This window comes from Dama dama, chromosome 4, assembly GCF_033118175.1.
Source record: "Dama dama isolate Ldn47 chromosome 4, ASM3311817v1, whole genome shotgun sequence".
Lineage (NCBI taxonomy): Eukaryota > Metazoa > Chordata > Mammalia > Artiodactyla > Cervidae > Dama > Dama dama.
The window spans coordinates 64,246,255-64,263,295 of NC_083684.1; the positions used below are offsets into that span (position 1 = coordinate 64,246,255).

The 17,041-nt window shown below is 38.4% G+C and overlaps 1 protein-coding gene across 1 annotated transcript; it reads left to right on the forward strand.

Annotated features, from left to right (window-relative positions):
• The first annotated feature begins 896 nt into the window (after positions 1 to 896).
• LOC133054798 (vomeronasal type-1 receptor 4-like) lies at positions 897 to 1,670 on the forward strand. The gene has a single exon (XM_061140115.1). The coding sequence runs from the start codon at positions 897 to 899 to the stop codon at positions 1,668 to 1,670; it is 774 nt and encodes a 257-aa protein (XP_060996098.1).
• The last annotated feature ends 15,371 nt before the right edge of the window (positions 1,671 to 17,041 follow it).

The window sequence follows — 17,041 nt, forward strand, 5'->3', positions numbered from 1 at the left end:
TCTTTGTTGCTATTTTTGTTTAGCTCTGGAATTAACACATAGATAAGTATATGAATTGAAAACAATAATAATTCAGTTTTTGCTTACCCTCTTTTATCATGTATTAGTATTTTATGGCTGAAAGTTTACAATGTTACTTGTGCTTATTCAATAATTCCTGTGATGGGTACATTGTACCTGCTTTTCAGACATAAAAACATCCTAATACCATCCCAATACTGAGCCATTCTCATCTTTGTGACATTATGTAATCTTGGGCAGGTTCCTGCCATATGCCATTTTCTACTGCCAGCAGTCCATGTATATGTATTAAGATATCTAAAACCTAACACATAGTACATAGTGCCCTACAGAATAAAGCTTTACAAAATGGAATCTTCTTATAATGAAAATGTAAAAGACCATTGGTCTAAAATCAAGAAGTTGTGAAATCAAAACTAAGCATAAGCATGGATTATTATTTGAACACCACTAACTGGTTTTCGGCAGAGCTGGTAGTTCAGTGCACTCTCTTGACCAGCCTAATGAGTTTCTAAAGTCCTCGCTCTGCCCTGTGCAGCAGATCTCAACAAATACGGAACCTCTCTGTGTTACCTTTCCCTGAAAAAATTGAATTCACAGAAATCCTGGGCTCATGGATTTGTGAAGAATGAAGTGATACCATGGAGTGCCTTCAGCAAATAATTCTGCATTTTAAGTGCTCTTCCAGTGTTATACATTGAACCCTTTTAAGGCTACTAGTAGCAGAAAAGCATAAAGCAAAATTTTCCAAGTGGGACCTGAGGATAAGTGGAGAATATTGGATTTCAATAGACATGATGCACGCAGCCCACGCCTGATGTTCCCATACAGACACTAACTCACGAGACAAGTACCAGTGACTGTGAACTGAGAGGATGGCCAGCAGCTTTCTCATAATAGGCATGATCATCTTAACACAGACTGTGGTTGGAATTCTGGGGAATTTCTCACTCGTTTGCAGTTATATCATCCTTCACTTCTTGGGTTACAGGTTAAGGTCCACAGATTTGATCTTTAAGCACCTGATTGTGGCCAACTCCTTGGTCCTCCTCTCTAAAGGAGTCCCACACACAATGGCAGTCTTTGGGTGGAAGCATATCCACAGTGATTTTGGCTGCAAACTTCTCTTCTTTCTGCACAGAGTGGGGAGGGGAGTGTCCATCAGTAGCATCTGCCTCTTGAGTGTCTCTCAGGTGATCACGATCAGTCCCTGGAACTCCAGGTGGGCAGTGCTGAAAGTAAAAGCTCCCAAGTACATGGTTCCCTCCATTTTCCTGTGTTGGATCCTGCAAATGCTGGTAAATGTCATTTTTCCTATCTATATAAATAGCAAAATGAGTGACAGAAACAACACAAGCAATAAAGATTTTGGATACTGTTCTACTATTCTTACTGACCAGAAGAGTAGAAACGCCAGACACACCTCGTCTGCAGCATTGCTGTTGTTCGCTGATGTTTTATGTTTGGGGCTCATGCTCTGGGCCGGCGGCTCCATGGTTCTCATCCTGTACAGACATAAGCAGCAGGTCCAGCACATTCGTAGGACTGACACCTCCTCCAGGTCCTCCCCTGAGTCCAGAGCTACTAAATCCATTCTTCTCCTCAGGAGCACCTTTGTCTACTTTTACATTCTTTCCTCCATCTGTTAAGTTCTTTTGGCTCTTTTTGATCCACCCAGCTGGTTCCTTGTGGACATCACTATAATCATTGCAGCATGCTTCCCAACTGTCAGCCCCTTTCTGCTCATAAGCCATAACTCCAGTGTACAAAGGCTCTACTTTGCCTCGAGAAGAAATGCAAAGTCCTCCACTATTATGAGGAAAGTGTGAAAATAATTATTTACAAATGAGCCATTGCCAGTTCATTTATTCACCATCAGACTCCTAATTATAATTTTAAAATCAAGATAGTATGATACCGGACATGCCAAGTGTCTTCTTCAATATAAAGACCAATTGAAATATATTGTCATGAAATATGAATATATCAATGAAGTTTTCTTGTAGAAAAGTTCAGATTTATGCAATAAACAGCAGGTCTTGAAATGGTGTGGATATTATAAAGTGTTCAAATGTGTTACTTTCAGTCTAACAGAACGAATTTCCCAGAAATGAAGTAGGTATGAAATTATAGATAAAAGTATACAAGAAAAAGAATCAGAGTGTACAGTCGTCAGAAATAAAACTGAAGAAATTAATGTTATCACAGAGTAAAGAAGACCCTGGTTAGCACTCGAAGATAAAATCAGCTAAGAGTTTGGGAGCTAGTTACAAGTTTAGAGTTAACATTTTTATGAGAGATGGCAGTATTTATTAGAAAGAGTCTTGCAGGGAGATTAGCATATTAAAATATTTTCTTGCAGAAATGAGCAGTGAAGTGAAATACAATAAAAAACACACTGAAAGAAAACTATATTTCAGTAGATTTTTAAACTGAAATATATTTGACATATAACATTGTGTAAATTTAAAATGTAAGGTTTGCTAATTTGTTACAAGAAAATATTGTAATATGACTGTCATTACAACCACATATCATAATGCAGAACTCTTTTATGTTAAATTTTTCATTGAATTATAGTTTATTTACAGTATTATAGTAGTGTAGCAGTACAACATAGTGGTTCAATATATAGGTTATTTTTTTTTTTAAAGCTATTATGAACTGTTGGCTATATTCACTGTGCTGTAAAGTATGTCCTTGTAGTTTATTTATTTTACACATAGTAATGTGTACTTCTGAATCTTTACTCTGTCTTGCCCCTTCCCACTTTCTCTCCCCACTGGTAAACACTAGTTTATTCTCTATGTGCGAGAGTCTTTTTCTACATCATTATTTTCATCCTTTTGTACTAGTTTTAGATTCCATATGTCAAGTGATAATATAAAGTATTTGTCTTTCTCTGTCTGACTTAATTCACTAAACAGAATGATATCCAGGTCCGTCTATGTTAGAAGCAGCAAAATTTTATCCTTAAGGGGTGAGGAATATTCCATTGTGTGTGTGTGTGTGTGTGTGTGCGTGTGCGTGTGTGTGTGTGTTTGTGTACTGAATTCATTAGTTAGTTTTCTGGTGGAGATATTAGGGTTTTCTATATAAAGTATCGTTTCTCTATAGTAGTGACAGTGTTACTTCTTCTCTTAGGTGTTGGATGTCTCTTATTACATTTTTGTCCACATGCTGTGGCTAAGACCACCACATTGTTAAACCAGAGGGGCAAGAGTGAGCATCCTTCCCTTGGTCCTGATTTTAGAGGAAAAAGCTTTCAGATATCCACCTCTATGGGTTTGTCATAAATGGCCATTATTATGTTGAGATGTATTTTCTCTATGCCCGTTTTACTGAGAGTATTTACCATAAATGGATGTTCGATTTTGTCAATGCTTTTTCTATGTCTGTTGACACAATCTTGTGTTTCTCTTCCTTTATTTAATGTGGTTTATCACGTGGATTGATTTGTGGATTTTTAACCATCCTTGCATCTCTGGAAGAATGCTACATGATAATCATTTATGATACACTTTATAGATTTTTGAATTCTGTCTGCTAATATTTTCTTCAAAATTTTTCTCAACTATATTCATCAAGAAAATGATCTTTAATTTTCTGTAGGGTCTCATTATAGTACTGATATCAGTGTAGAGATAGCCTGATAGAATAAATTTAAGAGTGTTCCCCTCCTCTTCAATTTTTTGGAATAGTTTAAGAAGGATAGATATTATTTTAAAAATTATTTCATAGGATCACATGTGACACACTCAAATCCTGGACATTGTTTTCTGGGTGGTTTTTTATTCAATTCAGTTCAGTTCAGTCGCTCAGGCATGTCCAACTCTTTGGAACCCCATGAACTGCAGTACACCAAGCCTCCCTGTCCATCACCAACTCCCAGAGTTTACCCAAACTCTTGTCCATTAAGTCGTGATGCCATCCAACAATCTCACCCTCTGTCATCCCCTTCTCCTTCTGCCTTCAATGTTTCCCAGCATCAGGGTCTTTTCCAATGAGTCAGCTCTCTGCATCAGTTGGCCAAAGTTTTGGAGTTTCAGGTTGAACATCAGTTCTTCCAATGAATATTCAGGACTGATTTCCTTTAGGATGGACTGGTTGGATCTCCTTGCAGGCCAAGGGACTCTCAAGAGTCTTCTTCAATACTACAGTTTAAAAGCATCAATTCTTCAGTGCTCAGCTTTTTTATAGTCCAACTCTCACATAAATACACGACTGTTGGAAAAACCATAGCCTTGACTAGATGGACCTTTGTAGACAAAGTCATGTCTCTGCTTTTTAATATGCTGTCTAAGTTGGTCATAAGTTTACTTCCAAGGACTAAGCATCTTTTAATTTCATGGCTGCAATCACCATCTGCAGTGATTTTGGAGCCCCCCAACATAATGTCAGCCACTGTTTCCACTGTTTCCCCACCTATTTGCCATGAAGTGATTGGACCAGATGCCTTTTCTTCAAAAAGGACAACTTTCCAATATTGAACCAGGAAGACATAGAAAATCTCAACAGACCCATCACAAGCACGGAAATTGAAACTGTAATCAGAAATCTTACAACAAACAAAAGCCCAAGACCAGATGGCTTCACAGCTGAATTCTACCAAAAATTTAGAAAATAACTAGTGCCTATCCTACTCAAATTCTTCCAGAAAATTGCAGAAGAAGGTAAACTTCCAAACTCAGTCTATGACACCACCATCACCTTAATACAAAAATCTGACAAAGATGCCACAAAAAAGAAAATTATAGCCCAATATCACTGACGAACATAGATACAAAATCCTTAACAAAATTCTAGCAAACAGAATCCAACAACATATTTAAAAGATCATACATCATGACCAAGTGGGCTTTATCCCAGGAATGCAAGGATTCTTTAATATCTGCAAATCAATCCATGTAATACACCACATTAAAAAATTGAAAGATAAAACCATATGATTATCTCAATAGATGCAGAGAAAGCCATTGACAAAATTCAAGATCCGTTTATGATAAAAACCCTCCAGAGGGAGGAGCCAAGATGGCGGAGGAGTAGGACGGGGAGACCACTTTCTTTCCTACAAATTCATCAAAAGAATAACTGAACGCAGAGCAAACTTCACAAAACAACTTCTGATCGCTAGCTTAGGTCATGAGGCACCCAGAAAAGCAGCCCATTGTCTTCGAAAGGAGGTAGGACAAAATATAAAAGATAAAAAGTGAGACAAAAGAGCTAAGGACGGAGATGCGTCCCAGGAAGTCTTAGGCGGCATTGCTTGGGGTAGGGTCCGGGCCTGAGTGCCCTGAGGACAATCAGAGGGAGCTTCTGTGAGTTGCCAACTTGAACTGTGGGAGACCAAAAGAGAGAGTAAATTAACCGGCCAAAACACACTGCCGGCCGTTCGCAGAACAAAGAGACCAAGAAAATCCAGAGAAGAGCTCGCAGGCTGCGGACCGCACCAGCCCCGCCGGAGGAAGGAGGCAGGGGGGAGGGGAAGGTCGCGGCGAGACACAGGGCGCAGGCACCCGACCGGCACAGGAGGGGACTGGGTCTGGGGTCGCGGAGGGCAGAAGGTGCAGGCACCCGACTGGCGCCAGCGGAAACAGAGACTGGGTCCGTGGAAGGGAGTGGGCGCGCCACACCTGGGGAGAGTGTGCCTACCAAGCCCTTGGCTGCCTGTACCGCTCTGACGGAGAAGGCACTGAGAGCAGGCGCAGCTTTTCGTTCCGCACTTTTGTGGAACACCCTAGGGCTGGAGCCTCGCGCAGCGCGGGGTGTGCTCCATATAGAACAGCCGGGAACCTGAGCAGCGCAGACGGAGAAAGCAGCGTCAGCCCCTCCCGGGAGCGCCAGCCCGTCCCCGCGGGGCAAGCCCGTCCCCACAGCGCCAGCCCCTCCCTGCAGCGCCAGCCCCTCCCCGCAGAGCGACGGAACTAGCTACCTGAATAAGAGTCAACCTCCGCCCGCCTGTGTCAGGGCGGGAATGAGGCTCTGAAGAGACCGGCAAACAGAAGCCAAATAAACAAAGGGAACCGCTTCAGAAGGGACTGGTGCAACAGATTAAAACCCCTCTAGAAAACACCGACTACATCGGAAGGGGCCTATAGATATCGAGAAGCGTAAGCTGGAACGAGGAGCTATCTGAAACTGAGCCGAACCCACACTGACCGCAACAGCTCCAGAGAAACTCCTATATATAATTTTACTTTTTTCTCTCTTTTTTTTTTTCTTTTTTTATTTTTCCTTTTTATTTTTTCTCTTTTATTTTCCTTTAAAATCCCCTTTACTCCCCCATTACTCCTTAACTTTCATTTCCATAGATTTTTACAATTTTTTTAATTAGGGGAAAAAATTTTTTTTTCTCTTTTTTTCTTTTTCTTTCTTCTTTTTTTTCTTTCCTTTTTCTCTTTTATTTTCTATTTTTCTTTTTCTCTTATTTCTTTTAAAGTCCTCTAGTACTCTTCTACTAGTCCTTAATTTTCATTTCCAATACACTATAACCTTACAAAAAAAAAAAAAAAAGAGAGAGAGAAGAGAAGCCCTATTTTTAAACCAAAGATTATTCTCTCCCAATCTTGAATCTCTGTTTTCTACCTCAGAACACCTCTATTTCCTCCTTTCCCCTTCTCTTCCCGATCCAATTCTATGAATCTTTGTAGGTGACTGGGCTACGGAGAACACTCTGGGAACAGACAGCTGCGTAGATCTGTCTCTCTCCTCTTGAGTCCCCCTTTTTCTCCTCCTGCTTATCTCTATCTCCCTCCTCCCTCTCCTCTTCTTCATGTAACTCTGTGAACCTCTCTGGGTGTCCTTAACGGGGGAGAATCTTTTAGCCATTAACCTAGAAGTTTTCTTATCAGGGCTGTATAGTTGGAGAAGTCCTGAGACTACAGGAAGAATAAAACTGAAATCCAGAGGCAGGAGACTTAAGCCCAAAACCTGAGAACACCGGAAAACTCCTGACTACATGGAACTTTAAGTAATAAGTGACTGTCCAAAAGCCTTCATACCTATACTGAAACCAACCACCACCCAAGAGCCAATATGTTTTAGAGCAAGACATACCACGCAAATTCTCCAGCAACGCAGGAACATAGCCCTGAACATCAACATACAGGCTGCCCAAGGTCACACCTAACACATAGACCCATCTCAAAACTCATTACTGGGCACTCCATTGCTCTCCAAACAGAAGAAATCAAGTTCCACGCACCAGAACACAGACACAAACTTTCCTAACCAGGAAACCTTGACAAGCCAATTGTCTAACCCCACCCACTGGGAAAAACCTCCACAATAAAAAGGAACCACAGACCTCCAGAATACAGAAAGCCCACTCCAGATACAGCAATCTAAACAAGATGAAAAGGCAAAGAAATACCCAACAGGTAAAGGAACATGAAAAATGCCCACCAAGTCAAACAAAAGAGGAGGAGATAGGGAATCTACCTGCAAAAGAATTTAGAATAATGATAATGAAAATGATCCAAAATCTTGAAAACAAAATGGAGTTACAGATAAATAGCCTGGAAACAAAGATTGAAAAGATTCAAGAAATATTTAATAAAGACCTAGAAGAAATAAAAAAGAGTCAATTAAAAATGAATAATGCAATGAATGAGATCAAAAACACTTTGGAGGGAACCAAGAGTAGAATAACGGAGGCAGAAGATAGGATAAGTGAGGTAGAAGATAAAATGGTGGAAATAAATGAAGCAGAAAGAAAAAAAGAAAAAAGGATCAAAAGAAATGAGGACAACCTCAGGGACCTCTGGGACACTGTGAAACGCCCCAACATTCGAATCATAGGAGTTTCAGAAGAAGAAGACAAAAAGAAAGGCCATGGGAAAGTACTCGAGGAGATAATAGCTGAAAACTTCCCTAAAATGGGGAAGGAAATAGCCACCCAAGTCCAAGAAACCCGGACAGTCCCAAACAGGATAAACCCAAGGCAAAACACCCCAAGACACATATTAATCAAATTAACAAAGATCAAACACAAAGAACAAATATTAAAAGCAGCAAGGGAAAAACAACAAATAACACACAAAGGGATTCCCATAAGGATAACAGCTGATCTATCAATAGAAACCCTCCAGGCCAGAAGGGAATGGCAGGACATACTGAAAGTAATGAAAGAGAATAACCTACAACCTAGATTACTGTATCCAGCAAGGATCTCATTCAGATATGAAGGAGAATTTAAAAGCTTTACAGATAAGCAAAAGCTGAGAGAATTCAGCACCACCAAACCAGCTCTTCAACAAATGCTAAAGGATCTTCTCTAGACAGGAAACACAGAAAGGTTGTATAAACGTGAACCCAAAACAACAAAGTAAATGGCAATGGGACCACACCTATCAATAATTACCCTAAATGTAAATGGGTTGAATGCCCCAACCAAAAGACAAAGATTGGCTGAATGGATACAAAAACAAGACCCCTATATATGCTGTCTACAAGAGACCCACCTCAAAACAAGAGACACATACAGACTAAGAGTGAAGGGCTGGAAAAAAATATTTCATGCAAACGGAGACCAAAAGAAAGCAGGTGTCGCAATACTCATATCAGATAAAATAGACTTTCAAATAAAGGATGTGAAAAGAGACAAGGAAGGACACTACATAATGATCAAAGGATCAATCCAAGAAGAAGATATAACAATTATAAATATATATGCACCCAACATAGGAGACCGCAATATGTACGGCAAACGCTAACGAGTATGAAAGAGGAAATTAATAGTAACACAATAATAGTGGGAGACTTTAATAGCCCACTCACAACTATGGATAGATCAACTAAACAGAAAATCAACAAGGAAACACAAACCTTAAATGACACAATGGACCAGCTAGACCTAATTGATATCTATAGGACATTTCACCCCAAAACAATCAACTTCACCTTTTTCTCAAGTGCACACGGAACCTTCTCCAGAATGGATCCAGAATAGATCACATCCTGGGCCATAAATCTGGTTTGGAAAATTCAAAAAAATTGAAATCATTCTTTTACAAGTGGTTGACCAGTTTTCCCAGCACCACTTGTTAAAGAGGTTGTCTTTTTTCCATTGTATATCCTTGCCTCCTTTGTCAAAGATAAGGTGTCCATAGGTTCGTGGATTTATCTCTGGGCCTTCTATTCTGTTCCATTGATCTATATTTCTGTCTTTCTGCCAGTACCATACTGTCTTGATGACTGTGGCTTTGTAGTAGAGTCTAAAGTCAGGCAGGTTGATTCCTCCAGTTCCATTCTTCTTTCTCAAGATTACTTTGGCTATTCGAGGTTTTTTGTATTTCCATACAAATTGTGAAATTCTTTGGTCTAGTTCTGTGAAAAATACCGTTGGTAGCTTGATAGGGATTGCATTGAATCTATAGATTGCTTTGGGTAGAATAGCCATTTTGACAATATTGATTCTTCCAATCCATGAACACGGTATGTTTCTCCATCTGTTTGTGTCCTCTTTGATTTCTTTCATCAGTGTTTTATAGTTTTCTATGTATAGGTCTTTTGTTTCTTTAGGTAGATGTACTCCTAAGTATTTTATTCTTTTTGTTGCAATGGTGAATGGTATTGTTTCCTTAATTTCTCTTTCTGTTTTTTCATTGTGAGTATATAGGAATGCAAGGGATTTCTGTGTGTTAATTTTATATTCTGCAACTTTACTATATTCATTGATTAGCTCTAGTAATTTTCTGGTATAGTCTTTAGGGTTTTCTATGTAGAGGATCATGTCATCTGCAAACAGTGAGAGCTTCACTTCTTCTTTTCCTATCTGGATTCCTTTTACTTCTTTTTCTGCTCTGATTGCTGTGGCCAAAACTTCCAACACTATGTTGAATAGTAGTGGTAAGAGTGGGCACCCTTGTCTTATTCCTGATTTCAGGGGAAATGCTTTCAATTTTTCACCATTGAGGGTGATGCTTGCTGTGCGTTTGTCATATATAGCTTTTATTATGTTGAGGTATGTTCCTTCTATTCCTACTTTTTGGAGAGTTTTAATCATAAATGAGTGTTGAATTTTGTCAAAGACTTTCTTTGCATCTATTGAGATAATCATATGGTTTTTATCTTTCAATTTGTTAATGTGGTGTATTACATTGATTGATTTGCGGATATTAAAGAATCCTTGCATTCCTGGGATAAAGCCCACTTGGTTGTGGTGTATGATTTTTTTTAATATGTTGTTGGATTCTGTTTGCTAGAATTTTGTTAAGGATTTTTGCATCTATGTTCATCAGTGATATTGGCCTGTAGTTTTCTTTTTTTCTGGCATCATTGTCTGGTTTTGGAATTAGGGTGATGGTGGCCTCATAGAATGAGTTTGGAAGTTTACCTTCTTCTGCAATTTTCTGGAAGAGTTTGAGTAAGATAGGTGTTAGCTCTTCTCTAAATTTTTGGTAGAATTCAGCTGTGAAGCCATCAGGTCCTGGGCTTTTGTTTGCTGGAAGATTTTTGATGACAGTTTCGATTTCCTTGCTTGTGATGGGTCTGTTAAGATCTTCTATTTCTTCCTGGTTCAGTTTTGGAAAGTTATACTTTTCTAAGAATTTGTCCATTTCATCCAAGTTGTCCATTTTATTGGCATAGAGCTGCTGGTAGTAGTCTCTTATGATCCTTTGTATTTCAGTGTTGTCTGTTGTGATCTCTCCATTTTCATTTCTAATTTTGTTAATTTGGTTCTTCTCTCTTTGTTTCCTAATGAGTCTTGCTAATGGTTTGTCAATTTTGTTTATTTTTTCAAAAAACCTGCTTTTAGCTCTGTTGATTTTTGCTATGGTATCTTTAGTTTCTATTGCATTTTGGTGTTTTCCTTTCTGGCTTACTTCACTCTGTATAATAGGCTCCAGTTTCATCCACCTCATTAGAACTGATTCAAATGTATTCTTTTTAATGGCTGAGTAATATTCCATTGAGTATATGTACCACAGCTTTCTTATCCATTCATCTGCTGATGGGCATCTAGGTTGCTTCCATGTCCTGGCTATTATAAACAGTGCTGCGATGAACATTGGGGTACATGTGTCTCTTTCAATTCTGGTTTCCTCGGTGTGTATGCCCAGCAGTGGGATTGCTGGGTCATTTGACAGTTCTATTTCCAGTTTTTAAGGAATCTCCACACTGTTCTCCATAGTGGCTGTACTAGTTTGCATTCCCACCAACAGTGTAAGAGGGTTCCCTTTACTCCACACCCTCTCCAGCATTTATTGCTTATAGACTTTTGGAGAGCAGCCATCCTGACTGGCGTGTAGTGCTACCTCATTCTGGTTTTGGTGTGCGTTTCTCTGATAATGAGTGATGTTGAGCATCTTTTCATGTGTTTGTTAGCCATCTGTATGTCTTCTTTGGAGAAATGTCTGTTTAGTTGTTTGGCCCACTTTTTGATTGGGTCTTTTATTTTTCTGGAATTGAGCTGCAGGAGTTGCTTGTATATTTTTGAGATTAATTCTTTGTCTGTTGCTTCATTTGCTATTATTTTCTCCCATTCTGAAGGTTGTCTCCTTGCTTATAGTTTCTTTTGTTGTGCAGAAGCTTTTAATTAGGTCCCATTTGTTTGTTTGTGCTTCTATTTCCAGTATTCTGGGACATGGGTCATAGAGGATCCTGATGTGGTTTATGTCAGAGAGTGTTTTGCCCATGTTTTACTCTAGGAGTTTACAGTTTCTGGCCTTACATTTAGATCTTTAATCCATTTTGAGTTTATTTTTGTGTATGGTGTATATGACTAACAATGAGAAAACAGAAAGAGAAATTAAGGAAACAAGTCCATTCACCATTGCAACGAAAAGAATAAAAGCCTTAGGAATTTATCTACCTAAAGAAACTAAAGACCTATATATAGAAAACTATAAAACACTGGTAAAAGAAATCAAAGAGGACATAAATAGATGGAGAAATATACCGTGTTCATCGATCAGAAGAATCAATATAGGGAAAAAGAGTATACTATGCAAAGCTATCTATAGATTCATGCAATCCTTATCAAGCTACCAACGGTATTTTTCACAGAACTAGAACAAATAATTTCACAATTTGTATGGAAATACAAAAAACCTCAAATAGCCAAAACAATCTTAAGAAAGAAGAATGGAACTGGAGGAATCAACCTGCCTGACTTCAGTCCCTACTACAAAGCCACAGTCATCAAGACAGTTTGGTACTGGCACAAAGACAGAAATATAGATCAATGGAACAAAATAGAAAGCCCAGAGATAAATCTATGCACCTATGGACACCTTATCTTTGACAAAGGAGGCAAGAATATACAATGGAGAAAAGACAATCTCTTTAACAAGTGGTGCTGGGAAAATTGGTCAACCACTTGTAAAAGAATGAAACTAGATCACTTTCTAACTTCCCATTGTTAAATGTGGTCTGCATAGAGTGTTTTCCTTTCAAGAGTACACCATGAAAAGGGACAAGAATAACTTTTCATGAACAAATAGAGGCACCCTATCTCATCCAGGAGATTGAAGTTAATATCAACAGTGATAAACCATGTTGATTGTATGGACCCATGATATGATGTAATGAAAATGGCTCTTACACCTTTGCAGTCTTCCTCCCCAAAACACAGAACCCAAGTGTAATGATGAGAGAAGTGTCACATTAATATCAGTTAAATGTCATTCCAGAAAATACTGGAATAGTGCTCCTCAAATCTGTCACATCATTAAATCTGAGAAACGTTTGACTAATTTCTTGGCAAAGAGGAGCCTAGAGAGAGGTGACTACAGTGCAAGATTTGGTATCTGGATCAGTTCTTGGAAAAGAAAATGGATATAAAGGGAAAATTGAGAAAATCTGAATAAAGTGTTGACTTTAGTTAACACATGCATCACTATTGGTTTGTTAATTATGACAACTTTATACACCAAATAGAGGATTTTAAGAGTCAATGCATTGAGTGTGAGACACATGTGAACTCTGTACAGTCTTGCCATTCTTGTAAATCAAAAGTTGTTCAAAAATAAAATCCTTCTAAAAAACATGACTAGAATTCCCAAAACATAATTGAGTTAACTGCACAGTCTTTTCTCCTGAGTCTTCCCTTGGAATAAATACCAAGAGGGTGATATTCCCTGCCTGATTTTCAGCAATCTCAGCTAAGAGGTGGGAGTAGGTAAGTGTCTCCTTTAGGGCACACATAGAAGCCTTGGGTCCTTTATATAGTGCTTGGATGGGGCATTGCAATACCTGAGATCAACAATATTCAGTTTCACTCACCTCTTAATCTAGCAACATTAGGAGCAAGCAGCCAATGTTACTACATTTATTAGTTTCTTAAATGTTCAAAAGTATTATAAAGAGAGTCACCCAGATACTCACTTCTTCTAACAGACAGATGTGTTGGGAGTCTGCGCTGCTGAATCAGGACATGGACTATCTGTGCTCTCTTTACTGCTGGAAATAAGCTCGTTAGTGTTTTTACTTCTAATTAGATTAGAAAGCCATTTCCAAAAACAGGAACTGATGAAAAACTCTCCCTTAAATTCCATTTCCCTAGAATGACTCCTCAGAACAACAGACTCATGGCATTATTTGAAATTCATAAAATGAAATCTTGTATATTGCATATTGTACATTGTAATTGTATATTGTATATTACATACACTTCCCAGCTGGCTCAGTGGGAAAGAATCTGCCTGGCAGTGCAGGAGTCACAGGAGATGGGGGTTCAATCCCTGGGTCAAGGAAGATCCCCTGGAGAAGGAAATGACAACCCACTCCAGTATTCTTGCAGTGTTTCTCCCACGGACAGATTGGCATCTACAGCAATGACAATGAGTGCTATACAACTTCATGCTAATCTTAAATTCATAAACAACATAAGGAATATAAGAAGGGTAACACTTGACTGTAAATGTACTTCTTTTTTAAAAAGATTTTTTGATGTGAACCATTTTTAAAGTCTTTATAGAATATGTTACAGTATCCCTTCTGTTTTATGTTTTGATTTAGACAGCAAAATTTTAGCTCCATGACCAGGGATCAAACCTGCACACCCTGCATTGAAAGTCTTAACCTCTGGACCACCAGGAAAGTCCTAGGTCCTCTTTTTCTTCTTTTTTTCCCTGATCCCCCCAGTAGAGGCTTATCAGTTTTGTGCATCTTTTCAAAAAACCAGCTCTTGCTTTCATTGACTTGTCCTATTGGTCTTTTGATGTCTGATTTTAAAATTTTCTCTTTCATCTATATCACTTCCACTCTCTGATATCTTTGACATTATGTGTAGTTCTTTTTCTAATTTCTTTATTTGGTAGGTTAGACTGTTTATTTGAGATTTCTCTTGCTTCTTGAGATAGGCTTTTATCCATATCAATTTCCCTCCAGAACTGCTTTTGCTGTGTTTTACAGATTTTGAAGTTTTCTGTTTTTATTTTTATTTGCTTCAAGGTAATTCCTCATTTTCTTCTGATTTCACATGGATCCATTGGTTATTAATAGCCTGTTGTTTAGTGTCCAGGTTTGATCCTCTTGAATTAGGTAATTGTCAAAATCACTGAGCCATCATATCTAGGTGATTTTATTTTACAGCATACACTTTTCAACCCCTATCCCTTTTTTACTGTGTATATGTCCCACATCCATTCCTTATAACAGAGGTTGATGATAATAAATTATATTTTCCTACAAGATTTCCATAATAATTGGCATCGAGTTATGATAATGAGTCTAAATTGATTTGATTTGTGCCAGTAGTCCATATAATGAGTGTTTAATCATATTCCTCCTTTTCCTTTTGTCTCTTCAAATATACTTCCCAGGTATTTTGTCTAATTCCATTTCTCTACCAGTACTTTTGTTGATGGTTTGGTCCAGTGGTTGAAGGTGAGGAAAGTACTAGTTTCAGAGCAGAGACACATCACAAGGAAGTAATGAATCCAGAGGGACACACATGGCTTATATCAGTCCCTAATGTGTGGGATTTCAGCATTTCCTGCTTTCCTCCTCATGAGACCCTGTTGCCGTCAGTGATCATGAAAAAGAAAATGCCTCTCAAATATATCCAGTTGTCTCATAAGTGTGCCAACTAGAAACTTGTAATTGCTTCCAGTAATTAACAACTGAGAGAAGAGTTTTCAGAAATGTTCTTGGCTCCCAAGCCTGCACTCCCGTCGCTGCTGGTAGTGAAATGATCATTGCAGCTTTGATGGGAGAGGAGGGAAAGACACATGTCTCAAACCTACATATCAGGGACCGACACACAAACTGGGTATAATGACCATCAGGGAGCCCACTCTCCTGGCTGAAGGAAGGTGTCAGATAAGGATGTTCTATTTCAGTCTGAGAGGCAGAGTGTGTAAAAGAGAGGCAGATCAAGATGCTGAGTGATCATATCAGAAAGGGGCAGTCTTCTGTGTAGTCACTGGATTCAGTGCAACACCATGCATAAGGCAGTAAAATCCTGAATCATGAACCGAGATGGCAAAGAGAGATGGGGTCCTAACCCTAAACCAATTCCTGCTGGCTCTTCCTGGAGTTTAATTTACTGACAGTGGCTGTTGTGACTTAGCCCAAGTGATAACAAAATCTGATTTTGTTTAAGGTGTTTAAAAATGTAGATATAAAATCAATTTTCTCTTGAGTCTGCCTCAGAGGAATCATAAACTAAATGTTCAGGATGACTAGAGAGGCCACAATAATAACTCCAGGGTGGCAGTAAACAGTATGATGAGTATGCAAAAATCATGTAATTCTGTACAGAAAACGAACACAACTGGAAATGGCTTGAAGGGAAATGTTTTCGCTGACTCTGGATGATAATGGAGACAGTAATTGTGTCCTCACTGAAAACATCCAGAGTCCATTGATTATGGTGAGGTTGTCTTCACTCTTCATGTTATGAAATGAGCAGTTAAAGAAACTTCACATAATGCCAAGTTTCAGGCAGCAGCTCTCAGTCATATATCATATTGTTTCTGCCCATTTAAAAGGTATTTAAATATGAATCTGAATACCTACTATTTTAATTTATAAAATGCATAAGAATAGATCCCTTGCAGGTGCTGATTTGTATCTATCTCTGGTATGTCATTTGAAAAGTCTAATTAATTGCCATATATTCAATTAACTCTGCTATTAATGAATAGATATCTGTATCACTGGAAAGTAATAATAATTTACTTTTTCCTTTTGTACTACTTCATCATGTATGACTATTTTATGTCCCAAGTTAATGACATTATATGGGATTATTTAACAATTTCTGGAGTACTTGCATTATAATTGCTTTTCTGAAATAAAAGCAAAAGACTTCCTGTTTCCATCCTCATTCTGAGCCATCCTCATCTTCATGACATTACCTGGTCCTGGGGCAGGCTCTTCCCATATTCTCCTGGCAGGCAGCAGTACATGCACATATACTAAGAAACCTGAAGCCTCATTTATAATACAAAGTGCCTTACAGATGAAAACTTTTCAAAATTGGAATCTTGTCTTAATAAAAATTATGAAATAGCAGCAATCAAATATCAAAGAACAAGTTCTGAAAACAAAACTAAATATCAATCTGAATTATTATATGAACAATTAACTAACTTTTTGGAAAAGTCGGGGTTCAATGCACTATCTTTACCAGTCCAGTGGGTTTCAAGTCCTTACTCTGTCCTAAGAGCAGATTTTGACAAATATTCAATCTCTCTGTGCTTATGTCACCCTCCTCTGTATCATTAAGGTCACATAATTACCTGCCTCACAGACTGTTGAAGAATGAAGATGTGATCATGTGTAGAGCCTACAGCTTCTAATTTTACATATTAATGCTCTTTGAATATCATATATGCAACTTTTTAAAGCTGCTGGTAACTGAAAAACATAAAGTAAATATTTCTTAGTGGGAACTAAGGGTAAATGGAGAATACTGGATTTCAGCTGACATGATGCATGTAACCCACACCTCATGTTCCCACGCAGGACATTCTAACTCACAAGACAAGCATCAGTGAGTGAACTGAGAGGATGGCCAGCAGCGATTTGACAATATCTTATCAAATATCTTATCTGTGTTATCTTCTTA

Excerpts from the sequence above, each read along its gene's own strand:
- LOC133054798 (XM_061140115.1), top strand. The coding sequence starts at position 897 with ATGGCCAGCAGCTTTCTCATAATAGGCATGATCATCTTAACACAGACT.